General features: G+C 41.5%; 1 protein-coding gene across 4 annotated transcripts; it reads left to right on the top strand.

Moving 5' to 3' along the window:
• Positions 1-843: 843 nt before the first annotated feature.
• Positions 844-26,046, top strand: LOC116450379 (tropomodulin-3). 4 transcript variants are annotated; one of them, XR_004242777.1, is made up of 11 exons: positions 844-931; positions 7,139-7,336; positions 8,718-8,874; positions 16,287-16,409; positions 17,007-17,096; positions 17,609-17,739; positions 18,679-18,786; positions 20,216-20,359; positions 20,711-20,855; positions 21,981-22,120; positions 23,018-26,046. XR_004242777.1 is itself a non-coding variant. In XM_032122831.1 (10 exons), exons 2-10 carry the CDS (start codon positions 7,211-7,213, stop codon positions 23,047-23,049), a joined length of 1,056 nt encoding a protein of 351 aa, XP_031978722.1. In that variant the 5' UTR covers positions 844-931; positions 7,139-7,210; the 3' UTR covers positions 23,050-26,046. The 4 variants fall into 4 exon arrangements, 1 of the variants encoding a protein (XP_031978722.1); XR_004242778.1 differs by lacking the exon at positions 844-931 and adding an exon at positions 1,174-1,518; XR_004242779.1 differs by lacking the exon at positions 844-931 and adding an exon at positions 1,566-3,651.
• Positions 26,047-26,242: the final 196 nt, after the last annotated feature.

Below are 26,242 nucleotides of genomic sequence, written 5' to 3'. Positions count from 1 at the left end.
GCTCAGTGACCAGCAGTGAGGAGCTCCAGGCTGCATCTGCTCTTGCTGTGCATGCACATTGTTTCAGCACCAGTGGAACTTCCACTGCTGTCCAGGTCTTCTGTTCGCATTTTAAACCTTAAAAAAATTGTATACAGAATATTGTTTACTGACATGTGGTATTTAGTAGGCAGCTGAAAGGTCCCAAAAAATCACGTTGATTAAGCACACACCAGCACATAGGGCGCGTTGGTGCTTGGATTCCACCTGCTGCGCGCCAACAGAAGCGCTGAAGGAGCTCTGGCCCAGAGCTTCCTAGGAGAAGCCGCCGTGTCCCTGAAATTGCCCCCCTTGTGTGTCAGAGAGTGACGGGGCATTGGACTCCCCTGCGCGGTGGCCCGCCTGGCAGCCCAGGGGGGGAAGCTGCATGTTTTCAACAGAGAAGAAACAAAATGTGGGCACAGGTGAAGACGAGGAGCTTGAAGGGGCCAAAGGAAGGAAGAAGCTACAAGAGAGATCTGCAAGGCCGTGGAGCGCCGAAAAGGCACCCATGAGCTGGGCGGCCCCGGCGCTTTGCGCCCGCCGGCAGCAGACGCGGTGCGCCCGCAGGGAGGGGCCGCCACAGCCCCCTCAGGCAGGCTCCGACGGACCCTGCAGATCGCCCCGATCCAACGCCCTGCCAGGGACAGGGCACCTCGCACAGCCCAGGCTGCTCACAGCCCCGTCCAACCTGGCCTTGAGCACCTCCATGGCCGGGGCAGGAGCCCGGGGACGGGGACGGGGACGGGGACGGGGACCGGCCCCAGCCCGCCCAGGCCCCACCGCTCCCAGGGGCGCCGCCCGCGTCCGCGCCTGCGCCCGGGCGGGTGCGTTCTCCCGGCGTGCGCGGGGCGCATGCGCAGGCGCGGCGCTGCTGGTCGGGCTGGGCGAGCGGGGACCGGCGGCCGCCCGGGTGAGGGGGAGCGGCCGCGGGGCGCCGGGCCGGGACCGGGGGCCGGGCTGTGCTGTGCCGCGGGGAGCCGGGCCGGGCTGGGCTCGGGCGGGCACGGCCCTCCGCCCGCTGCCACGGCGCGGCGGGAGGGGCGGAAGGAGGAAGACGGGGCTGGGTTGACGCCCGCCCGGCCGGACCCCGGCGGCTCGCGGGGCGGCCCGGAGCCCGCTGGTGCTGGGCAGGGGGAGGTCGGGCTGGGGGGCCCTGCCCTGGCAGCCTCCCGTGCGGTGAGCGCGGGACTCAGGGGCCGTGCGGGGGCTGCGGAGCGCGCCCAGGTGCGGGGCTGCGTTGGGTGTTCAGCCGGCGCCCCGCTCTGCTGTGGATGCCGAAAACGGAGACTTTGGAAACTTCGCCTGTAGAGCTGGTGCCCGTAGTTCTTTCAGCTTGCTCCATGTGTTTTCCACGGCTCCCACAGCACTCGGGTCCCCGCAGTCCGTGACGGAGGGATGCCTTTCCGGGGCGGGGTGCGCTCCCGCAGCCTCCCGTTCGCCCCTGCACAGGGCTTGTTCCCGGAGCTTTCCCGGGCCTGCTCGGAGAGCCTGGGCTCGGTGGGTAGCCGCAAGTTGTGTTGAGATAAACGGTGTTCTAGGGAGGCTGCCGTGTGTTTTAAATTTGCTGTAATGTGTTGGATTAATCCTCATAACTGAGGTTTGGCTGTGATATCAGGTGTAGAGAGCTTGAAAGGTAGCCGGTGATGTAAGGGAGGAGCTGAAACTGGCTCGTACTCAGGAGTTTTCCTGAAGTAATGGGATGGGAATGGAGTAAATTTCTTCTGCTGTCCTGTTCACAGCTTGTAAGTTTTGCCACTTTTCCTCGATGGATAAAAATGTAACTGAATGTTTCAGTAAATGTTCAGGTAGCTTGCATCTGATGTTTCTTTTTGACTAAAACACCAGCAGGCAGTTCCTCTAACAGCAGATACTGTGTATTAATGGGTAGCAGGTCTCTCTTGAAGAACATCCCGGTATTGCCTGAAAAAACTGATGCCTAAACATCCCTCATCCTGGCCAGGCAGTAACTCCCTGCGTGTTGGGAGAGGGAATGGGCAACTGGAGTGGTGATTCCTGACAGAAGAACTTCTCAGGGCACCTGGGATTCTTATCTTATCCCAGCCTTGTATTTATTTAGGATCATAACACCTGCCCTGCAGCAAGTTTGGTGAGCATGCCTGCAAGTGCCATGGGTGTGCTGAACTGCTGCCACTTCCATGGCCCTGCAGCTTGCCAAGTAGTGGCTCTGGGGCTCCTGGCCCTGTCACCCCTGCCATTGCCTGGGCTGGCTGGGCATGTCCATTTAGCCCTGCGGTGTGGTGACTAGCCTTCAGGGACAGGCACACAGGAGTAAGCTTTTATGGGACAATGCCAGCTTGGCAGCTTAGCCATCACTCGGAGCACCCTGTCTGCAGGAGAGCTGCGTCCCAGCTCTGTGTCGTTGTATACAGGATTTATAAGAGAGCAAAATGGGCTTTGGGTGCAGGTGCCCTCTGATACAGAGGAGGAGCTGGCAGGAACTGGAAACACAGATGTGTTCAGATTTCCTTCATTATGGAAGCATCTTCATGGTCCGTGTAGTTACTCTGCAGTAGCTGCCTGTCCCCCTCCGCTCCCTGGGTCACTGTGTGGATAAATGTGAAGTTAGGGAAGCTCAGTTTGCAGTGTGTAAAGCTTAGTGAATTGTCTCTTTGAACAGAATGAAGCCTTGGGCTTGCTTTTCTAGGAAAATAGCCCAGAATAGTTGTGTCTTCCTGCCTTGAAAACACAATTTACCCTGATGAGAAGTGTAGGCAAAGACGAGCTGCCACCTGCTGGCTCCATAAGGCTCTGGGCTGGGGGATGCCTGCTCGTTCCCGGGGCAGGGCAGCCCGGATCCTGTGCCCTACCCCAGGCTGGGGGTTTGGAAGGCGCAGGTGGGTTTCTAAAAGCTTTCTGCTGAGAAAGGCAGCATCGGGCTGTTCAGCAGGCTTATAAGGCGTTACAAAAATATCCTAAGGAACCTGCTGGGATTATGGTAATATTTATATTTACCATTTTTTCTCCTTGCTTTGGTAAGTAAAGATAGCTCTTTCAAGTGCAGTACATTCTTCATAAACAGTTCTGTATAATGTTGCACACTGGAAAATAGAGTTGTTGCCATCGTAGGGGTTCCCTGGGGAAATGCTCAGATTAGGCTCCTCCAAGCAGCTGGGATGGTCTGGGGCCCCGAGTGGTGCAGGAATGCTGACAGCCCTGCAGACCCCCCTGCTCCAGACCCCCCTGCTCGGGTCGGGTTCACCCAGAGGCTGGGGGGAAGGAGGCTCATGAGAAACAAATGAGATTAAAGTGAACTCTGCGAATGTGCTGGCCAAACCCAGCTCAGTTTGTTTTTCATGATGTCGCTTCTATTTTAAAATCCAAGTCACGGAAGCCATTTACAGTGGACTTTAACAACACTGTAGTTTCCTGTGGGCAAGTTATATCTAAAGAGCTTCTCCTGTTAGGATCCCAAGAAATTGTGTTCTTAAGTATAATAGAAATTTCAGGGGGGGATGAGGGGTGGAGTTCTTGAGAGAAAATTGGAAGCTTGCTATTTTTAGACTCTTTTGGTTTTTAAAAATATACTTTCAGAGAGGAGGGGAGAAAATATTTTGACTTGTGGATAAGAGGTGTGAAAGTTGCTGGACAGTCTTTCAAGGGATGATTCAGGTAATTATAAAATGGCATAAAGTTACTGCTGTTTTCTCATTTCTTTAGTTCTTCATTGATTTCCCAGGTGAGGGAATAATGGCAGGATTTTCTTCTCTGTGATGTCCAGCAGAATTCCTTCATTTCTGATTTTTCAGCCTCTCTTCTGCTTAACAAACAGAGGATTGACATTTGATGGACTGAAAGTGATGGCTTTCTTTCCATTTCTCTAAATGTTTATGTGACTATGAAGTTGCTGGAGTGAAGAACTTTACCTTATAGTCATATGTCTGAAAAAGAATACTAGCTCTTTGGACTTCTATGTAATGTTTTCGTGGTAAAGTTAAGAAGGATACTTAGAAGTAAACTAGCTCTGCTCATGAAAAAAGGGCAAAGTATTTGCAAAGCCAAAATTGATGGTTACAGTTTTGCCTATGATTTTGCAGTAAGATCACACATACATATGTATAAAAATATAATGTGCCACAAATATTCACAGGCCAAGTAACTGCTCCTGCTGAGAGCTTGTAGTTTGTGATGCATGTGTCTCTATGCTGAACTGCTACAGCAGTGATGGAAAGCAAATAGAGTACTAAGTGTGTTTAATGGGAGGTGAGGGGCTTGTTTGATTAGATTAGGGCTCCAGCTGGCCTTTATGCCCTTTTTAGGCAATGAGAATTCCTGACACCATGTTTTAAAACCTGATTTTTAGCATGTTGTGTGCAAGTGTTGTATATGCTGTGTTTTCTTTTGTAGGGAATGTTTCTGAGAGTCGTTGCCAAGCAATCTCGGTGTACTACAGACGTGCTAACCAGTGCTACCATCCTGCATTTTAAAGGGGTCTCACATTAAGGATGCTTTCATACTTAAAAAAAAATACCTTTGATAGGTATTAAAAAATACGTCCAAAACTCTTTAAATATGTATTTGCCAGGCCATATGTGATTCTCTTCTTGCTGAAGCAAAGCCTCAGTTACAGAAACTGATGGGTTTTTTTGTTCTGCTGCTTTATTTTTCACTTTTGTGTGCGTGTGTGTGTGTGAACACTGTACCTGGGGATTTGACATGACTACTTCCGTCATACAAAAAGTAGTGAGACTAAGGGCTATGGCCTGAAAATTAATTAATGTGTTACAAAGGGTGAGTAGTTTACCAATATGAAACATCCCAATGCAGTAAATAAAAGGTAATTAATTCTGGATGACAGCATTTTGTGGCAATTAGTGGAGAGGAAATACACCTTACGTGAAGATAATGTATGGTTATGCAGTGCTACTCTCTTTCAGAGTAAGGGCAGCATTATTCTGCAGCTTGCTAACCATTCTGTTCCTTATAATTACCTGCTAAAACTACACCTTTTAATATTTGAATGCAAATGGACATGCAGAAATGTGGTAAATAGCAGTGTCTTGATGTAGGGCTCAGCCTGGTCACAAACAGCGCTGTGTAAGCAGCTGCAGGAAATGTTTTGTGATACTGTGTAATGGCTTGAACTGCGAGGAAGGGCAGAACATTAAGGCTCCAGGAATGAGAAGTTCACATGCAGATTGTGTGGCATCAGCTAATTGTCCATCAGCTGCTTGCACCTGGAGAAACAAATACTACCAGACTATGAAAACTGTGGGAGGTGGCTCTCCAGGCCACAGAGTCACTCCTTTAATTACTTTTGGAACTTAGGAAAACATAGGTGTGCTACCCTCTGCATTTTCTGCAGCCAATAACTTGGATGTTGCTAGCTCTGTAGCCTCTTGCAAAAGGTCCAGGCTCTTCCAGCATGATTGGGTTTAGTTCAGAAGAAGACAGACAGTGTTCTTTTGATGTAGCTTACCAGCCAAGTGAGGGTTCCTCCTTATGTTTCAGAGGACTTCGGCTTTGGTCCCATCAGTGTCAACTGTAGTTCACAATAAAGCTCTGGTATTTATATCAGCAATACTTTTTTAAAAGCAGACATCCTGAAAATAGCTGTAAATACATTGCTCATTCAGGTGTGGATGTTGGTAGGACCCAGAAATACCGTTCTTGCAAAGGCAATTGTTCAAACCAGATCAGTTTTACAGGTACACGTGACTGAATGGTGTGGATGAACCTCTATGTGCTCATGTCTGTTTAGTGTCCCTGAATTAAAATGTTGCTGTATGTAACTGTGGCAGCCAGAGAGATGTTTCTGGATGTAAACAGCTGAGGTGGAGGAATCCTGTGTGCAGGATTCCGTGGTATAGCCTGTATGTATACACAGCCAGCCTTTTCCTGCTTCTTAAGAGGCAGTGACTAAATTGATCTGGTTTTGAAGGACAGTGTAAGTGTGGATTTGAAGTAATGCAGTTGTATTTATGGTGCGAGCATCTGTCCTTGAATAGGGGCTACTGGAGAAAAAGTGACTTCTGCTGGGTGTCTGGTCTGTGTTGAGTATTTCTGTAGAGCCAAGAAAGGGTTTAGGGAGAGTAATGAACAGGAATGTGTATGTTTAGCTTTTGGTCCCCAAATACCTTATGGACACTCTTGCTTACTTACAGAGAGTCATCAAAATTACCTTTTTTTCGCCTGTGTGGTCAACTTGAAGCAAGAATTGGGCTGAACAAAAGGAGAATCGTAGAACTTCTTGCAGAAAAATGAGAGGAAATAACTTGTCTGCTGGAACACTGCTGTGATTAACTGTTTTTTCCAAGACAAATGCTCGAAAATTGTGGGTGTTAGAAATAAGGTTCCCTGCACTGTCTTTGTCTGTAAGCAGTGCTATATAGACTGTACATTTTTTGAAGGACCCTGGTTTCCTCTAAATATAATATTTAGTGAGCAGCCACACGGTTCATTTTTTATTTTTAATTTTTATATATTTTTTTTTTAATTTTTTTTTATGGTAGTAGCATTGACTGGAGTGCTGCCACTTAGAAGCTGTATTTCCTATGCTTTTCATCAAGGCATTGTAATTTTCCTTGGACAGAACAGAATGTTGCTTCGATGGTAGTGCTATAATTAACTTGGAGGCAAACTTCCTTTGTTTCCTCTGTAGGTAATATGCAGGGATATGAGTCAGTATTAACCAATTACCTTATTTATAGTGAAGTTATCCTTAAGTGCCCTTGAACTGCTGTAACAACAATAAATGTTGAGCATCTTAACTCTTCTTCTGGCTGCATTATGTGTAAAAAACAATGGTGTTAACTGGACTTATAGATAATAGGTAGAGTTGGTATCTCCTCCCTCCTGCCCTACAACCTGCCCTGCTCTGTGGGAATTATGGCCTTGGAGTTCTTGTCAAGAAGACTGGGGTTTTGATCTGAAAATAGATATAGCTTAATTAGATATAGCTTAATTACTGATGGAAAAGGGCATGGTGGGACAGAATTGTCATCAGTGAAGAAACAGCTTCCAGGTGCTCCTTGTGAGCTGTAGAATAATAGATACCAGTACTGGGTGACAAAGTTTTCCTTTCACACATGTACATGGAGGTTGAAGGTGCTTTGTAGTTGGGATATTTACCTTAACTCTGCTTATTTCTTTTTAAAAGCTTTTCAAAGATCTGGATAAGAATTAAGACTTGGGTTTTGAAGTGTTTGAGCAACTTGCTACTGCCCAAGTCATGACGCTCCCGTTTCGAAAGGACTTGGACAAGTACAAAGATCTCGATGAGGATGAAATTCTTGGCAAACTTTCGGAAGAAGAACTGAAACAACTGGAAACTGTTTTGGATGATCTTGACCCTGAGGTAGGCATTAGCCAAGAGAAGTTTTATTTTTTCCATTTGTTCCGTTACTAGTCTAAAGTAAGTTGAGACTTTGTACAATATACTTTTGATCAGAGTTTTTGTCACAACTGCTGATGATCTCACAGATACAGATGTGTACATAGCGTTCATTTCCTGTTTGCAAGGTGGATGCAACTGCAGTAAAGGAGAACATAAGAAGGGATAGTTGGGAGGAGCTTTCTGGGATTTATTTATAAATAAGCATTGCTGTTGTTCATGTTTTGAAAAGAAAGTTTATTTGGAAAGGCCTGTTTAACTTTCCTGTTTCCAGTGCTGTCTGGTAAACAGCCCTTTTGCATCCATGTTTGTTTTATTATTTCTGCTCTTGGAGTTTGATGGGAGTGGGAGGGTGCCAACCTCTTCTAATGATTCCTGGTCCTGTATCTGGTAGCTTGTATCTATTCCTGTCCTCATGCTGACTTCATAAAGGGAAGGCAAATAATTACTAAACTCTTGAATCATTATGTCAGCATGGAGTACTGAATAAGGAATACTACAGCTTTCTGCTATAAAGAGCTGAGTTGTCCTCTACAGATATTGGAGCTAATGTCAGACTCCAAGGCTTGTGTTTTCACCTCGTGGTTCTCTGTTTTTGCTTTAATAGTACCAGGATTAGTTTAATCTTGATGTTCAGGGATTGGTTCAGAATATTATGATCACCTATTTTGTTGCACTGCAAGATATTACTGGTATTTTAAATGCCTTTGACTTTATGGATATTTCAACAGAGAACTGGCAAAAGGGACTGGTTCTCTTTCATGGCAATCAGAATTCCCATACATTCTGGTCTTTCTGTACTAATATCCTTTTTATTTTTCTCTTTAATTGAAATATGTTGATGATATCAAAGAAACATCCCACCTTGAGTCAGGTCAAAAATATAAATACTCTGTGTTAATTGCCAGGTAACAGTCGAGTCAGTTGTCTTAAAGACTTAGAAACACATGGATGTAAGTGACAGAGGAAGTAGTCTCTTGCTGAATGTCTAAACTGTAAATAGCTGAGTTTTATTTACTACTGCTCATTTAAACAGTGCTGATTCTAGCAAAGAAATGCAAAGTAACAGGCAAATTGAGTGCTGGGAGCTATTGTACCAAAAGAATTGCTTCAATCCTACTGAGAGCACAGTGTGCTACATTTTCATTATATTCTCCGTGTCTAGATTACTTTGTGTCCTTCCCTGCCCCAAAAAAAGGAAGTTGGCAGGAGATCAAAGATTGCCTACAGAAGAGCGGATCAGGGCTGAACCTTGCAGAGAGGGAGAAGGAAGAGGGAAATGAAACTAAGCAGGTGCTCACCCAGACCTCCTAAGCTGTTCTCCTTTGCTCCACTTGTTTTGCAGAACGCGCTGCTGCCTGCAGGCTTCCGGCAGAAGGACCAGACTGCCAAGAAGGCCTCGGGTCCCTTCGACAGGGAGCGGCTCCTGGCCTATTTAGAGAAGCAGGCGCTGGAGTACAAGGACAGGGAAGACTATGTGCCTTTTACAAGAGAAAAGAAAGGTAACACCACCCTTTCCAGTGGAAGTGCTTATGAAATCTCTAAAGTGGACGAGCCAGAACTACCGTGAAGCAAATTTGATTGAAGCACTGGCACCTGTAATGTTTTTAACTTGCAGCGTTTCCAAATGGCTGCTACTGTGCAGGGCCAGGAGGCTTCCTGTTCAGGCATTTGTGCCCCTGGGGCTGGTGTGCTCTTTGTGTGTAGCACAGGAAGGAAATAAGACTCAGAGATTTTATCATAGATTGCAAAGTTCTGATGGGCACGGAATCCTCAAAGTAAGAGCTAACTCTGATTTGTGTCAATAATAAACGCTGTCACTGTGCCTGTGGCTTATGCCTTGTGCTGAACACAGACAGCAGCCTTGTAACACTGTGTTGGGTTAGCAAAATAGCAGTTGAATGATGTTGTGGCAGACAGTAATGTTCAAAGATGATGTAGGCTGACAAGGCCAGACAAGTGGTGTATGCAGTCATGGTGTTCTAGTATCCTACTGAAAGGTTTAATAAGATTGCATAGTTACTCCTAACTAATTACATTAGTTAATATCACAAGTTTTGAAATCTGGCAGTGGTTTGTGGTCTGAAAACCATGGACACGTTATTAAAGCCTGGGATTTTAAATTTTTGCTTTGGATCTAGTATTCTCGTTGACTTGATAGGAAGCTTTTTTTTTTCAGAAGAAAATTTTTAAAGAATGTGCTTCTTAAATATTGTAAGAATAACTTTATTTTTTTCCCCAAAACCAGGCGTTCCCAAATTTGTTGTGCCTTACAAAGCACTATTGGTAGGCACAGAAACTCCCAGACCTGTGCAGGACACCCGTGCATAGGAGCAGGCTTTTAGCTGTCACCACAGTGTTTGAGCACTGCTTGTGACTCCTGGCTCATGTGAACCTTCCTCAGCAGCAGGACAGATCTGCTGCACTAAAACTTCTGTAAATTGTTTGCTAAGTTGTATTCCAGCTGCTCAAGATGAACAGGCTCCTCTTTTCTTAAGGGTTTGACACCCTTTAATTCTACTTAATTCTCTGATGTGAATCATTGCTTATTTCAGAATTGAGTCTTCATTCATCTGCTGAGTTTGTGTATATGATTGTGGGGTCTATTTGGTGAAAATTTAGTTGGGGGTATTTGCATTTTCTCTTGCCTGTGCCAGATAGCTTTACCTGACAATGCTGGTGTCTCCCTTTTTTTCCTGAAGTGATAGAGAGACCGTGACTTTACAATGTGCTGCACTGTGCATGATGGACTTCCTTCAGAGAGCGTTTTTTGTTTCATTCAACAGCACTTGAGTTGAGAGAGAACTGTGACTCTCCTTTGCTGGCAGGAGAGCAGGGGTTTGGTGGCTGAACCTGTAGGAGTGAGCAAGTTAAGGACAATGCAGTGCATTGACTGTAGAAGGCAGAGGTACCCACAGCCACAGCTCCTGCATGGTACATCTGCTGCTGGCGAGTGCCTGTTCTCACCGTGTCTGGCTGTGCCCTGCGCCTGCTGCTCTCCTGGCATGTTTGCCAGTGCATGTTGGAGATGGATGGATGGTTAAGTGTGACTGAGTTCAGCCTCTTTGGGGCTCGTAGGTGACCGGGGAATCCCTTGCGTCCCGCGCACTGCTCCGTCGGGGGGTTAGCTGGGCAGGGAGCATGTGCTCTAAAACTGCATTTTCTACTGAGTGCTAGTGCTTCTTTCACATAGATGGTGCTCTGAAGTCAGCTTATGTCTACATGCACACAGCACAAGTATTTGTTTGGGGAGATAAAATCTGTGAGAATCATGTAGAAAAACAGAAGGGTCCAGCTGTAACGCAGAGCTTGGTTAAGAAAGATCAAATGTCATTTCCTTTATGTAATAAAGTATTACTAAATAGTCTGTCTGCATGTTGCAACAAGTCATGCCAGTGTAGTTAGTAAATTTCCTGTATCTCTTAAAAAACACAAAGCTGCTATCTAGTAACTTCTAGCATTTATTTTAATGCCATAGGAGAAAAGAAAAGAATACGAAAAATGAAATGTAGATTACTTTCATTAAAACTGAAAATGTGGAAACAAATGTTTAGTATCCAAATTGATGCTTTGTTAAATGGGCAGGAGGCAAGAAGGTCAAGCTCATGTTGTAGCAGGTGAAGGATAACCTTTTCTTTTCCCCTTATGAAAATATTACGGTTCAGCTTTGACTTGCTGCCACATTTGTTGCCATTGTGCATAAAAGTGGCAAATGTACATAACTTAATCTTTTAAATCAAGAAATCATGGTATTTATCTAGATGTAGAACTCAGAAAGGGCATGGGGCACAACTTAGTACTTGTGTAGGATGTTTTTTATCTAGAGGGGGCTTGTATCCTAATGTGCTTTTCATTAGTATTAAAACAGACCAACAGACAACTAAGCAGGGTTCTGATTTTTCACTTCATCTAAAAAAATGTATTATGGAGAAACACCAGCAAGTTGTGGAATAAGGGTAGGTGAAAAATCTTTCTTGGTTCTCCTGTTAATTCAGGAGAAAAGTAGCAAATATAACCTTCAGTTCCAGAGGTTTTGGGAGGAGAGAGATGGATTGGAGCTGCAGCTGTTTTCTTGGTGCCTTTTTTTGGGTCAGAATTTGCTAAAATATTTCTGTGTCCCTGGCTGGTCTCATTGCTCTAACTTGTTCCAATTATTCATTTCATGGAGCAAGAAGAGAAAAATCTATCCTTCTCTTTCCTTTTTCTATTTTAGTAGAACTGAAGTCCTGCATGGTGATTTGGCCTGCAGATTTATCAAAGAAGCTTACCCTGGGTTAATTTTAAATATCCTGTCTTGCTACTGATTCTGGTAACCTTGTTTTCGTGCTAGAGTGTAAAGGAAAATATTCTCTTCCAGATGTCCCAAGTACCTAATTTTGGGGTAACATGTTATTAAAACAATGTTGCTTCTCATTCAGTGATAGATGATGTAATTTCTCCAGGTCTTTGGAACCTCTTTTTTGTTTTGTGCTCTGACATGTGGAAGATCTGAAATAATGTAGTGTCCTGCTGTAGTGAAGTGAACAGTGCTAAAGAAATGTGGAGTTTAACAATCCCTAAATTAGGCTCTATTCCATTTTCCCAGTGCCTTGATTTTGTTTCCAAAAGCATCCCTAAAAACTTACTTTGCTTTAAAACATGATTTAATGATTTAAGTCACATTCTGTTCCAATTAAGTGTTGAACCATACAGTAGACCATTGTTCAAGAGATTCATGAGACCAATGTGGTAATAATTGCAACAAAACTTAGCTTTGTCTCAATCTGTGTATGGAAGTATGTCATAAAGATTTTACAGGGCATACTGCAAGGGGAAGGATCTCTCCTCCAAACAGTAAAGCAAGGCTTCAGCACTGAAGGCTGTTGCCCTCAAGTGTGTTTCACTCATCTGACCGAGTCTGACTGATGCTCCTCTGCCTTTTCTCTTCTCTTGGAACAGCAAAAGAAGAGAATTATTGCAGCTGAGATAAAAGCATATCTGATAGTAATGTACTTTGTGCTGTATAGTGCAAGGCGTTAGCAAAGTATTGTGTAAACTAAGCTTTGCATTTCCAGCCTTTGCACTCTCCTAATTGTGGCGTTCTCTTCCCTTTGCATTCCTGCCGGGGTGTGTTTGTTCTATGTAGATTTGCAGTTCATGAAACTTCTGCTTTAGGCTTGGTTTGTTTTTCCCCTTCTCTATCACCCAGAAAACAGACTGAAACTGTAGCCACCTGGCTGAAGCTCTTTTGTTGGCACCTTGCTCAGCTGTTGCTCTAGATCACCACTGCCTTCTGTTGCAGCAGGATTTGGGATGCTGTGTTCTCTGCCATTGAATCACTTTAAAGTCTTTAAAGGAAGTGTGTTACATGTTGTGTAGTGAAGCTAATATCCTGTAGGAGCCTTGCAGAAACAGCTTGTCAAATTGATATTCTCCATACAAGAGCACTAGAACAAAATAACATGTGATACTCCAGCCTTAATGTAAAACAGTGTTCTAATTCACTGCTACGTGACCTGTAATCAGATAGCAGATAACAGCTCTGTTGCTGCACTAAGACACTGAGGAACTCACTTGTAAGTTGAATTACAAACATTAGTATTAAATTGTGCTTACAAGTGAATTGATGAACCTAAGTCTGTTACATGGTAAGAACTGGAGATTGATGAAGTGTGAATTATATAAATTTCTGAACTAAAGGAGGTTTAAGGAACAGAAGATGTAAGGAATACATCAGATGTTGCTCACTTTTCTTCATGAAGTTACTGATGAGAACAGCTTGTATTCACTTGTCCTCAGGTAGCACTTGATTTGCTTCCCCAAATAGAGTACCCCGAAGTGGATTTTAGACGTTCTTCTGCTGTGCAAATTGTGGCTGCCTGTTAGAGTGGGTATGTGAGAACAGTACCATCAATGTGCACTGCATGGCCTCACTGAACAGACCTGGTTTCTGCAGGATACTGAGTCCCACCTGAAATACTGTGCATCTGTGTAGGAAATGTCCAGGGCTCTTCAGTAAACACCAGCCAGTGTTCCTGCCTTTGGAGCAATACAATTGGGTGGAACTTGGAGCTGAAAGTTCATTCTTTAGCAGAGGGGGTCTGTGACTTAATCCTGGATGTGCATCATCTAACATGTTAGCTTAAAGGCATGGAACATGTGCCTATATAATTATTATAAAAATGGTGTGAACATCCCTGAAGTTTGCCTCTTCATGTTGTATTACTTAATCTTTGCAGAATCCTGGCTGGCTGAAAAGGAGATGTCATGTTCTTTCATGTAATCAAATCCCTGCTGTTTGGAAATGTTCCACTTGCAGGCCAGGCAAGCTGCACATCTCATGGGCTGCACAGATGTGTGGTGGTTTTTGGTTTTATTTAAAGCTTGCATTAGTAAGGGGGAAGGGACTTGCTGAACTGTATTGGCAGCAGGCCTTGAGTTAGATCATTGTCCCCAGAGACACAGGGGTCTTATCCTTCTGGAAGTAAATTCATCACTAGAAGTGAGGAGTAGGGAAGGACCTGCTTTTGTACGTGCATTGTAAACCTCTGAATTCTGGTCTAGGATGGGATGAAGCCAATGAATGAGAAATTATGCACACAAGGGTGTGACCTGTTTTATAACAAAGACTGCTGCTGACCCAGCTCATGTGACTGCAGTGAACATTTCTGGAGGGCAGTGGCTTTTAACATTTTTGCTTTATTAAAAACTGAATATACTTCTCACTCTCTCTAGGTTTTCTAAAGAGTCAGGCACGTATGGATAAGTTTAGTATTACTCTTAGGAAGCAAACATTTGAACCAGCTGTTTCCAACCTATGAATTTAAGAATTACTGAAAATAAGATCAGGAAAAGTAGTTCTTTTTTTGTGAGCACTGTAGGATGAACAAGACAGAAGGCTGAACTAGGTTAAAATACTTTTTTGCCAAGTTGGTTTTAATTGAGATTGATTTCTTTCTCCTGTTCTCTTCCTGCTGCACTGATGCTGCAAATAGGATGGCTGAATGAAGGCTCAGGTGCTCACATCCCACTGTCCTCCTTCCTTGTACTCCTAAATCCTCACCTTTTTACTAGACCATATTACTGAGGGACAATAACACAAACATAGCTGCTGAAAGGCTTTAGATCGTGTGCATGCTGCTCAGAGTGTTTCATGGATTAATGAAAACCTTGTCAAACATTCTTGCATCTCTTCTAAAAACTACAGTTTAAGTTGAAGGTTAATCTTTCCCCAGTAGGTGATGCTAGTAAAATAAACTGATAGAAACATATACTGCATCAATCATATCAAAACAACCTGAAACATTTGCTACATAACCCTTCAATTTATGAAGGTTTTCTTTTAATCCTGAATCACCACCAACAGTTTTTTTGCACAAAGCTGAGGTATGGGTGGTAATGCATGTCAGCTGCACTCAACTACTGTTTGGAATCAATACAGTTATGTAAGGACGTTTATTTTCTGCTTCTAAATATGGATAATGACCATTTATACAAGTTTCCAAAGAGATAGCAACCCAGGAACAAAAACACCGTGTTGCTCGCAACAGATCTTTGTCATCAGACTGGGTTGTCAGAGGAAAACCTGATGTGCTTCTCAGTAATCTGTGCTAGTGGGAATGCATTAACTTCCTTTACAAGGAAAGTGAACCACAAACTACTGTAATCTAGGGAAGATATGGAATACATGGTTTTGGGTCACCCCTAATGCTAGACTCCACCTACTGTCTCTGTAACTGGGACATTGGGATGAGGATGATTCCTGTGGGGAAATACTTCTTATATCTATGGATATGGCAGAGGGTGGGGTCCTGAATTAGGACTGAGACTTCATAGGACAATTATCAACACCACTTCCTACCCCAGGAAATAACAAAAGGAAGTTGAAACCCCTTTCCCATAGCTCTTTCTGCTGATAGCTCAGGCAACTTGGAAAGTTTGAAAAACTGGCACCTTAAATAGCTGTTAAGATTTGATTCACAGTTGTGTAGTTGCGAATGGTTTCTCTGGGATGCAGGAGTACAAGAGCTTTTGGTTGCCCTGTTAATTTGTCCTGAACCTAAGCACCCCTTACCTGTCCTGGCTCTTACCCAGTGAAGACTTCCTTGTTCTGAAGGGCCAGTTCTACCCCATTCACAGCTGACTGCTCGAAAGGCTTTCTCATATTCTGATTTCCTCCCCTAACTTTCCAGCTGGAGGTGTATGCAGGAATTCTGGTACCTACACAGACCTCTACCTATAAATGCATGTGTTCTAAAGTAAGTTTTCCCATTTCCTGCCGTAATAACTAAAAAGTTGGTGCAGAATGTAATATTACTCTTGCTTCTTTTGCCATTGAATCTTCGATGACCTTTCTAAGGGCCATTTTAGAAAACAGTGTCACTGGCAGAGAAATCTGTTACCGTGTTTTGTGCTGTTCACAAAACATGGTTTTCTCAAGCAGCTTTGGTTTTTTTGCTTCAGAACTGAGGTGAACATCTGAAATCAGAAATACTGTGTATGGTGTAAAAACTGCAGTGAATAGTCAGGTGTGTGATTTCAGATGATTCTGTGATTTTTCTCTCTCTGACATTCAGATTACAGTTCTGCCTGGGTCCCTTTCTCCCTTGAGAGGAAACTCATCATTCTCTAGTGATACTAAATCTTTCTTACAGTCTTTCTAGACTGTTTAAAATGTATAATGGAGGTTTATATGTTACTTTTTAATCATTAGGAGAAACAAGATTGGAATAATGATCCAGACTCCTGAAAATTTATTCCTGTTTACGCTCTTTCCTCATCTCTGACTTGCAACAACAGAAGAAACCTTTATGTTGTCTGTGGTTCTCCTGGTGTTCACTAAATGTGATATGTATTCTTTAGGTACACAGTATTTTAAAGATAAGTTGCTATGTAAGACAAACTAACATCAGACTTTCCATTTTCTTTACTCCAGGGAAAATATTTGTCCCCAAGCAAAAGCCTGTACAATCTTTCACAGAAGAAAAATTCTCTCTTGATCCAGAACTGGAGGAAGCCTTGACCAGTGCCACAGACACAGAATTAGGTGACCTTGCAGGTGAGTTTTTTTTTAAGTATGAATGGGCTGCTACATATTTAGACAAGAAAGATCTATAATTAATGTGGTAGTGTATTGATCTGACTGCAGGATGTTGTAGTTGTGATAGAAACTAGAATATGTTGTTTGCCAGTTGGCTTGAAGCATTTCACCTTTGTTGATTTGTGATAATGTGTGAGGAAGTTAATTATTTTGGCCTGCAAAAGATACCTGATTTTCCAGCTCAAAACCTTTAAATCCATTCCTCAGACTGGCTGGTTTTTGATGTGCATTTGACTGCTTTTCCTTGTGTATAACAGTATGTTGGTATGTGCCTGTATTCCTAAAGCTTTATTTTGTGATTGAGCTGCACTTTTTGACCTTGATGCTTAAATCTCGTGAGGTCAGAAGTTTCTAAGATGTGAAAGTAAACTAAAATGTCAATAATTAATTATTTTTTCTACTTTTTTCAATTGACTAAGGTATTGAATGACCTTTGTACTGATAACGGGCTGTTGTACAAACAGGTTTTGTTGTTTAAAGGAACCCTGCATCTGAGCTGAATTAGTCAGGAACAGTAAAAATTATTTTTTGCTTTTTCTTTTTTTCCTTTTACAGCAATACTGGGAATGTCCAACTTGATAACAAACAATCAGTTCTGTGATGTAGTAGGAAGCAGTAATGGAGTTGACAAAGACAGCTTCTCAAGTAAGTGTGTACACAAGTGCTAGAAAAATAAATTCTCTCTACTGCACACAGTTCCTGTAGCATTAACTATCTTCTGTTGCACCAACATTCTTTTAGACTCTTAAGTCTTAGTCTGGAAATGTGTATGCCTATAGCATTGCCAAGTGAGTTCTGGCAAGAATGGAATTAAAATACACGTACACTAAAATGTCCTCCGCAGTTAAGTCACTTTGGTGACAAAAGCAGGCATAAGCATGGATTGTGTGTGTTGGTTTTTAGGTTTTCTGTTTGTGTTTGTAACTCCTATGTTCTTTCTGAAATAAAGCAGAAAGGCTGTGAGGACTTTTGAAAAAGAATTGAGCTTTATGAAAATACGGTCAGGAGAGGATGTTCTGCTTTTTTGGTGGGAGAGAGATGTAAAGACTGATGAAATGATCTTTAAATACAGTACATATTTAGTGTGTATATCATTTATTCACAATGAATGTATGCATGCAACCTGTTTGATTACATTTAAATGCCTTACTTTTCAGATATAGTAAAAGGTGAAAAAATGTTGCCTGTTTTTGATGAACCACCAAATCCCACAAATGTGGAGGAGACACTGCAAAGGATTAAAGATAATGATTCTCGTCTTGTTGAAGTTAATCTAAATAACATTAAGGTAATTACCTGAAGGCTGCTGTAAACATGCTGCTTTTTCTCAGTAGAAGGCACTCCAAGCTGCAGAACTCTCTAAGAGATCGCGACAGGCTTATTCCAAGTACAGCAATCTTTCTGTTAAATGTTGTAGAGTGTATAAGCTCAGAAGCTGCAGCTAAACCAATAAGCCATCTTGGTTTCTTTTGCCAAATGTGTATTTAAAAAGTCTTAGCCTTTCTCACTGCCAGCCCAGATTTCTGTCGCTGCCAAGTTGGCAGCAGTTCCGGCAGTTCATTATCATGGAGTCAGCTACTGTGTTGAATCCTTTGTCCTTAATGAAGCAATGTGCTCTCAGTTTCTCAGTTTGCAAAGGGATATTTGTGCCTGACATCCTTCTGATTCTTGAACAAAAGAGCTGTTGGAAGTTAGGGCAGCTTCTGCTCCGAAGTGCAACAGTTGTGTTTTCACACGTGACAAGCTTTTGTGTATTTGCTTGAAAGAAACCAGAACTGCAGCACCCCTGACTTGCAGTGCAGAGAGCAGTGACAGCCTTGCCAGCAGCCAAGGCTACTTGTTCCCCTTACAAAAGGGGGAAAATAAAATCCATGGCTTAAGAATACTGTATAACAGGTAAATGCTGGCCAAAATAACGCCTAAAAAGGCAACAGATCAAAGTTTCTGATACAATAAACTGAGAAATTTGCTACCCTAATTAATTCTCTAAAATTATTCCTTTTAAGCTTGGTTGCTACTACAGTGTAAAAATGATTGCTTTATGGAATTGGTGGCTCCTATAGCCATCACATCTTAGGGTAGGTTGTCACTGTGAGAGCGCTGGAGACCGGTGGTGGTTAATGTTGTAGGGCATTTTGCTGTAAAGAGAGTTAGATAATGGGAGAAGTTGGGGGGAGGGGACAAACTTGTGTATCTCAAGAGAGTGAAATGCTATTTTTAATTCAAGAACATACCCATTCCAACGCTGAAAGAATTTGCAAAAGCCTTAGAAACCAACACACATGTGAAGAATTTTAGCCTGGCTGCCACCCGAAGCAATGATCCTGTTGCTGTGGTAAGTACTCCTGATAAGGGCTTTAAGTGGGGTGCTTAAAGGGAAGTTAGGATGGAAAGGCAATGGTAAGGGATTGAATTTAATCCAGTTTAAATACTCAGGGATGAAAATTATTCCATTCTGCTACACTCTAAAGTGGGTTTTCTTTGATAAACCTTTGTTGTATCAAAGTTGGTAAATGATTGCTAGTACCTTAATATGCAGCAGTGCCTCAGATGTGACTGAGAATTCTTTATTCCAGTCCCTTTCCCTAATTTTTCAGTTTGCTAGCTTCCTTCCTTTTTTTCTTTCTTTCCTAATTGTTTACTTCCTGGTGTTCATTCCAGTAGCCAATGGTTTATTCAAAATTAATTTACAACAAGTACATTTGAGGACTTAAAAACCCCCATAATATTTTCCAACTAAATAGAGTTTTAGTTGAAGTTGTAAAATACCTGTTTCTCTATCTCCCTGCTACCAAAGATTGGTTTAAAACATTGGTATATAAAGCATAATATTAGTCAAAGCTTGATACAATTGAAACTAATTTATTGTCAGGTCCTATTTTTTTCTATACTGAACTAAAGCAGTACCTTATTTAATTCTAAATAAAGGGGTAAGAAAACAAAAGTAATTGTTGCCAGGACAATCCTTTGCACTTGTTTTAATTTCAAATTAGAAAAAAAGTAACTAGTTTGAAAGACTGCCTTAAATAAACAAATGAGCATTTGAAAGCTTTGGGTTTGGGTCAATTAAAAAGTTTCTTTTCAGCAGGATTAAATGTGTACTAAAAATCTGTAGTGGCTTCTTTTCTCAGGTGTGGTTTTGTTGGTTTTTTTTGTATTGTGACCTGATAGAAAAAAATTCAAAGGATATGATTTTTCTGACAGCAAACTCAGCAGTGAGCTTTTCCTGTTTTCTTCCTTTCTCAGAAATAACATCAGGTATAAAAGTGCTTTTAGCTACATGCTGGTACTGTGGTTAGAGCTTCGAATTTTACCTCTTCCTACCAAATCTGTAGACAAAAGCATTTTGAAAGTCAGATCTGTTTACAAATTAACCATATCTAATTCTCCTCTCAGTTAACTAACGCCCTTTCTTTGGCCTTTGCTTAGCAGCCTGCATCAGTCATTGTGGGCTGTGAAGGCTTAGAAAGTGGAATTGGTCCAATATGCTAATTTCAGACTATTTGTATTCTGTGTAGCTTTTTAGTTTGTAACAAGGGAAAGACAGGCCTTCCCTTGACTGAATGCTATTTAGAAAGGGAATGTAGGTAATGGCTGGCTGAAGACTCAGCTCAGCCTCAGTAAGTGAAAGCTTGCAAAGTTACACCTTGCATCTCTGAACTTGCTGCTTCTATGGAACTAGCTAGTGGAAGTGGTTATTGCTGTGTCCTATGAGGCACTGCAGCAAAATCCAGAAGTTTAATGATGCTTTCTTATATTTAAAGGCTCTTGCAGATATGCTGAGAGTAAACACAAAATTAAAAAGTTTAAACATAGAATCAAACTTCATCACTGGAGTTGGAATTCTGGCACTGGTTGATGCACTGAAAGACAACAAAACGTTGACAGAGATCAAAATTGATAATCAGGTAAGTGAGGTGGTGGTGATACCATAGCTAAACCCAGCCAATCCTAGTTGCCTGAATATTCTTAGAAGACAGCTTGTGATAAACTCTTCAAATATTTTATGTTTAATTATCTTACCATCAGCAATAATTACCCTTAAGATTGTCAGAGGCATCCAGCTGAGGTTGATTCCTGCTCACTTCTGTGCCTCCTTGTGCTTTGAAATATACAAACACATTTTATGACCTTCTGCCTATTTGATTAACCAGAATGAAGCCGAGTGTTCATTGACTCATCTGGGGAAAGTATTCTGGTCTCTTTCAGGGTGAACACACGTAAGCTCTGTTGTCTTTGTGTACTTTTTATTTTAACAGAGGCAGCAACTGGGCACAGCTGCAGAGGTAGAAATTGCCAAGATGCTTGAAGAAAACACCAAGATCCTCAAATTTGGATACCATTTCACACAACAGGGACCTCGAGCCAGGGCAGCTGCAGCTATCACAAAAAACAATGATTTGGGTAAGACCTGTCATTATTAACTGAATGTCTGTGTGGCACAGGCTTTAAAGGTGTCTGGTTATTCTCCTTCTCCCTTGACAAAGCCAGGATAGCACAAGGTTAGTAGATCAGTTCCAGGTTTCTCCTGTGCTTTACTCTTCCTTTTTTGTTGCTGCTTGATATTCCCTATTTTGTTGCAGGGTATTCAGGTGCATGAGTTGAGGAGTTTTAACATAGTCTAGAACAAGAGCATTCAAATTTCATCTGAGTTGTGGCAAAGGGAGTGAAAACAATAGTTTTGATAATTCAGTTGTATTCAGATAAGATTCATTTCTTCTTTAAAAGCAGTACTTGAAATTAACAGTGTAGGATGCCCTGCTCAGTGCCAGTATCCCAGTGTTGCTGGGATTACTTGAGCACGGAAACTGAACATCCTGTCACCTCCAGAGGCTGGGACTGGGTAATCTCTCCCCTGGTGGTTCTGTTCATGCACAAGTGCCATCTGTGCCTCTTGCAGGTAGCTGATAGCAGCAGCTTCTTCATTTGCTGCAGTCAGGTTTCTTGGAGCTCGTCAGTCAGAATCCTTATTAAGTGGGTCAGCAGAAAATTGGTTAATAACATAGCACATGAAAGGAAATCATTTGTATAATAATGTCAAATACTTGAAGCACTCAACTACAAAATAATATCCATCTATTTAAATAGAACTGCATTTTGAAATTCTATTTAATTAAATCTTTTGGTTTTAGATGCTTTGTGGTGACCTCTCATCAGTGTGAAAATGGGCCAGGCTGTTTAGCAGTAGTAGCAGTAGTTAAGGAATATATTAGAGGGAATGACATAGGAAAATGGAATTTGGTTTAAAGATCTGATTCCCCTCTGAATAGAGGTTAAAGTGGAGGAGAACAGCCCTGAAAGATATGGATGAGTAACCAGAATAGAGCACAGAGAGATCAGAAAGGCACTCAGGCACTGCATATCAGTTTCCCAAAATAGATTCTAAACCAGTTGGGTTTTCTGTCATAATGCTTCAGGTGTCTCACGGCTTTCTAAGGTTTCTCCTCTCACTAGTTCTCTTTCTAGTGCTTGACTGTTGGAAATCTATGTTTCTATTCATATCTTGCCTTTTTTCCTTTGCTTTCTTAGTCTGGAGTATGCAAGTAAAAGTTTCTGCAAATACCTTTTCATCTCTCCAGCCCTGAAGCTACAGAGAAGGTTACTCTGAATACCCTCTTGGGTACTGAGCACTGAAACCGAGATGTTTGAAGTCTCTCATTTCTCTCTTCGTACGTGTCTTCTAAAAAAAGTCTACATCTCCTTTTTCCTTGCTCACACTGTGTGGTGCCACTTCCCTGTTCTTTGTCTGTGTATATGTTGCTTTTAACTGCATGATTAGAGAAGTTAGGGCTTGAAATTCTTTTCATCTGTTCTTGCAGCTTGATGAAAGCAGGTATGAGTAACTTTTGCCACCTACTTTCCATTGAGTGGATTTGAGAACAAAATAGCTTTCTTCTTATATAGATGTGCTTGCTTGACTTTTTTAAACAAAATGGAGATGCCTTATAAAATTTCTAAAATCTGTAGTGTCATTTGTTTTATCTGCACAGAAAACATAATTTGATAGTATGATAAGAAAACATCAAAAATAATACAAATGTTGAGGAAAACTCCAGTCATTCAGTCAATCTCACATATTCTCAAATCTAAATAGCATGTGAGCTTTTAGTTATTTTATTCACAAATTCTTATTGCTCTTGCATTTTCTGACAATTGAATGTTTTTATTAATAAATGGAAGGTTTTAGGCTGTTGATTGTGACATCTTCTGTGTGTGTATAAATTGTGTTAGATATACTGTGAAACTCTTGCAGTGTTTCTTTGAAGCTATGTAAATTAAATTCACCACTAAAAAACTGTTAAAAAAGAATGCTGGCTAAATCTGCTTACGAGACATAAGATGATTAATGTTTCCCACAAGTCCTTCCTTGCAAATATTTGCAACTGCTTGTGAATAAGGCGATAAACTCGGCTTATTTGCTTAAAATGCTATATAATACTAAGTGTTAGCTACCTTAATTTGTGGGAGGTCATGTGGCAAAGTAACTGTTCATGTTACAGAAATAAAAAAAATAGTTAAAATGCTAATATAGCAAACCATCTCTTTTTTTGTCTCTCTCGTTCCAGTTCGCAAGAGAAGGGTTGAAGGAGACAATTAGCAAAGCTGATGTCAAAACTGTGGAGTCAGCACGGGCAGCACCGTGGGCTTTGGCAATCTTGGACTACATTGACTGGGTTAGAAGGGAACAGACTGGAAGCTTCATTCCTTTTAAAGCAAAGCAATATAATCATCTGCTGGTATGCAGCACGGATTTCGGATGGATGGAGACACAGTAACTGCGCCAGTCTCTGTACCATAGTTTTTGATTGGTTTTTTTTAAGAACTTTTTTTGTATTTCAAGACTTTGGCTGTGCTTTCTACTAAAAATGTAATTGCAAATCAATGGTATAATTGTCTGCAGTCAAAGAATGGGACATCTAAGATCCTTGGGCAGATACTGACCCAACTGAAATGTTTGTGAGAAAATGTGGGGTGTGTATTTACGTGGAGGGTGTGTATGTTCCTGAAAACAATGCCGTAGTGATAAGGGATTCTTCACCCTACAGCTGGATTCGTTGTGTAGATCTGTTCAGCTTTGTTCATATGCACTGAAGAGAAATCTTTCACAGCAATGTTATTTGTAATTCTACTGTTTTATTTTTTATTAGTTCTTGATACTGTGATCAAGTTCAAAGACATCCTTTTAAGCCAAACAAAAATAAATTGGTTAAGGACTTCTCCCAAGAGATTAGAGGAAATGATACAAAAGTGGAAGCCTTGCAAAAAAAAGAAAAAAGAAATTAGGAGCCTTGCAAAATGAGAGGTTTTCTGTTACACCTAACTCCTTAAAAGTCTTTTGCAAAAGATCCCATAATTGTATCTTGCTCTGTATCTAAACTGGATACGTTTTTAGACTGATTTCATATGTTCATCACCATTATTTAGTTTATATTCTTTGTTTAAAAATTCTATCTACATTCATAAGTATCAATTTCTCTAGAAGTAGTGACATTTGTGTTTAAAATTCTGCATAACTGTACAGAAAAAAGCAGCCTTAGCTCTAAGACCACTGACCTAAGTTGCATTACATTAAGCTATTTATACTTCATGCAAATCTAACCGTTTTTAATAATGAAGTAATACTTCTAAGAAAGGGTTTTTCCATTTTATATCTGTCTTGATGTTGAAACACTACCTAAGACATGCAAAAACTAACCAATATGTAGTGTCAAATCTCTAGGGCATAGTCATCATTAAAGTGTTTAAAGTTCTATAAACAGACTAATAAGGCAACAAGAATCACTTCAACTTCTGCACATAATCACAGTACACTTGGAAATATGAAAATCCAGAGGCTTTTTGGTGTAGGTCTGTTTGGACTGTCTTGTACTGGTTTGCTTTGAGATCACAAAAATGTTCTACGGGCCTGCTTGGCTGTATTTATAGCAGCAGAGAATTCAACTGACAACTGTTTTCATCCAAAGGTCATCATGTGGTGAGCATTTATGTGTAGAAAACATACTGGACTGAGATTTTTGCATCAGGTTGTATATGCTATAAAAACAGAGCAAGCCTCTGGCACTGTGCCTGCACTGTAATTTGCTGCAAATCTAGTTTTGGATCTTTAAAGGCAGACATTATTCCACAGGTGGCTTCAAATTTTACTGCAACTGTACAGAGAATTTTGAACTATAGTGCCTTCAGTGAGGAAGTATATAACTGGTTTATACTTGTGGAAGAACATTCTTTCTCCTATTTCTAAATTGGCCTTTTATTAGAATTACAAATAAATATGTGCTCTGAAAACCAAGTTGGAATTAATTCAGTTAAAACCAAAGACTACGCTTACCATAGTCTCAAAACACCACTAGAAGTGTTCTGATGAGTAAAAAAAAAAGGGCTTTTTTTGGTTTGGGTTTTTGTAAATTTTCAAGAACTTTTTAGATTTTTAAATAAACTTTGAAATAGTTCTAATACAATACGCATACAGTCACAAGTTAAGTGTCTTTTTTATAAACATGGCCAAAGCATGTCATGTGCTGAGTTGCCTAAAGCTGTACTTTATATTTGCTAGGCACCATAATCATTTTGTGTCAAAAAAACAGGCTGTAATGTCTTCCTTCATTTGTTGAAGGGCTGCATGTTCACAGAATCTGTTCACATATTGGGAATTCTACGATGAGTTATTTTATCACTACCTAACAAGATTAGGCAGTTACCTCCTACTTGAAAATGAAGGAGAAAATGGAAAGGCTGGATTATGGAAATGATAGCCCAAATCTCTTTCTTACTTTTACTAAATCAAGTTTGGTGGCTTAATTATTTATATTCCAATCAAAGGCAGGGCCTTTTAAGTTGCAGTTCACAGGTGTCCTGTCACAGGTTATAGTATTGGACCCTAATAAATGGTTTAGCTCTGTAGACAGCAGCTAAAATTTTGACTGCTTGTTGACTTTCAGGACAGATTCCTGACAGGCTGGGCATGGAAAACTTATTTTTTTCAATCAGAAGGTTTTAATCATCCAAGTTGTTGGAAGACCTTTGGCATGGTGCATGGAGCAGTTAACAGCAATCACTCTTGTGCCTGCAGTGTGTATCCTTTTTGGAGTAAGTGAAGAAATTCAGTCTGTAGCCAGGAATCTTCAACACTCTCAACAAAGAGAGTGAACACTGATGTGATGCCATCGAGTGTGGTGAGACCCTGTGTCTGCCTGCATGGAGTGTGGGAGTGGTATCACTTCCATAACCAGTTGCCATAAACACAAGGTCTTCTTTCCAAAAGAGATGCTGTTTTCTTACTGATACTTTTTCTGGCTTAATGCAGAAATCAGATGACCACATATGTTGATTCTGTTGGTTCCAAGCTAAGCATGGAAACATAACCTGTATTTCAGAGCAATTACCTATTTACTCTTGTATTTTAAAGAAATAGCCTCATTCTCTCTACAGCTTGAGTAATCCTGCGTTTGTAAGCTACAAACGAGCAAGTGTTCAATTTAAATTTCCGTTGAGGAAACATGTATTGAGTATTTTAGCGTATCAGCACTATATGCTGTCAGATTGTAAAACAGTTACTAAGTTTTGGATGATTAAAGTACTGTATTCTTCTTGTGCCTTCGGGGTTTCGTTTGTTTGCTTTTTTTAACAGTGCACTGACTTGCTTGAAACCCTTGTGTTTATACCGAAACGCACCTTTCCTTCTCCATTGGGGAAGCGAGTGCCCGGCTGGCGTTGAGGGGCCGGGGGGCCGGCGCTGTGCGCGGCTTTCCCTCAGCACAGGGGGGGCTTTCCCTCAGCACCGGGGCGGCTTT

This window comes from Corvus moneduloides, chromosome 13, assembly GCF_009650955.1.
Source record: "Corvus moneduloides isolate bCorMon1 chromosome 13, bCorMon1.pri, whole genome shotgun sequence".
Classification (NCBI taxonomy): Eukaryota; Metazoa; Chordata; class Aves; order Passeriformes; family Corvidae; genus Corvus; species Corvus moneduloides.
Note: the sequence above shows the minus strand (reverse complement) of the source record. Positions and strands in the feature narration are given on the sequence as shown.

Excerpts from the sequence above, each read along its gene's own strand:
- LOC116450379 (XM_032122831.1), top strand. The coding sequence starts at position 7,211 with ATGACGCTCCCGTTTCGAAAGGACTTGGACAAGTACAAAGATCTCGAT. Across the intron at positions 7,337-8,717 it reads TGGATGATCTTGACCCTGAG|AACGCGCTGCTGCCTGCAGG; the intron begins GTAGGCATTAGC and ends CTTGTTTTGCAG. Across the intron at positions 18,787-20,215 it reads GCAATGATCCTGTTGCTGTG|GCTCTTGCAGATATGCTGAG; the intron begins GTAAGTACTCCT and ends TTATATTTAAAG.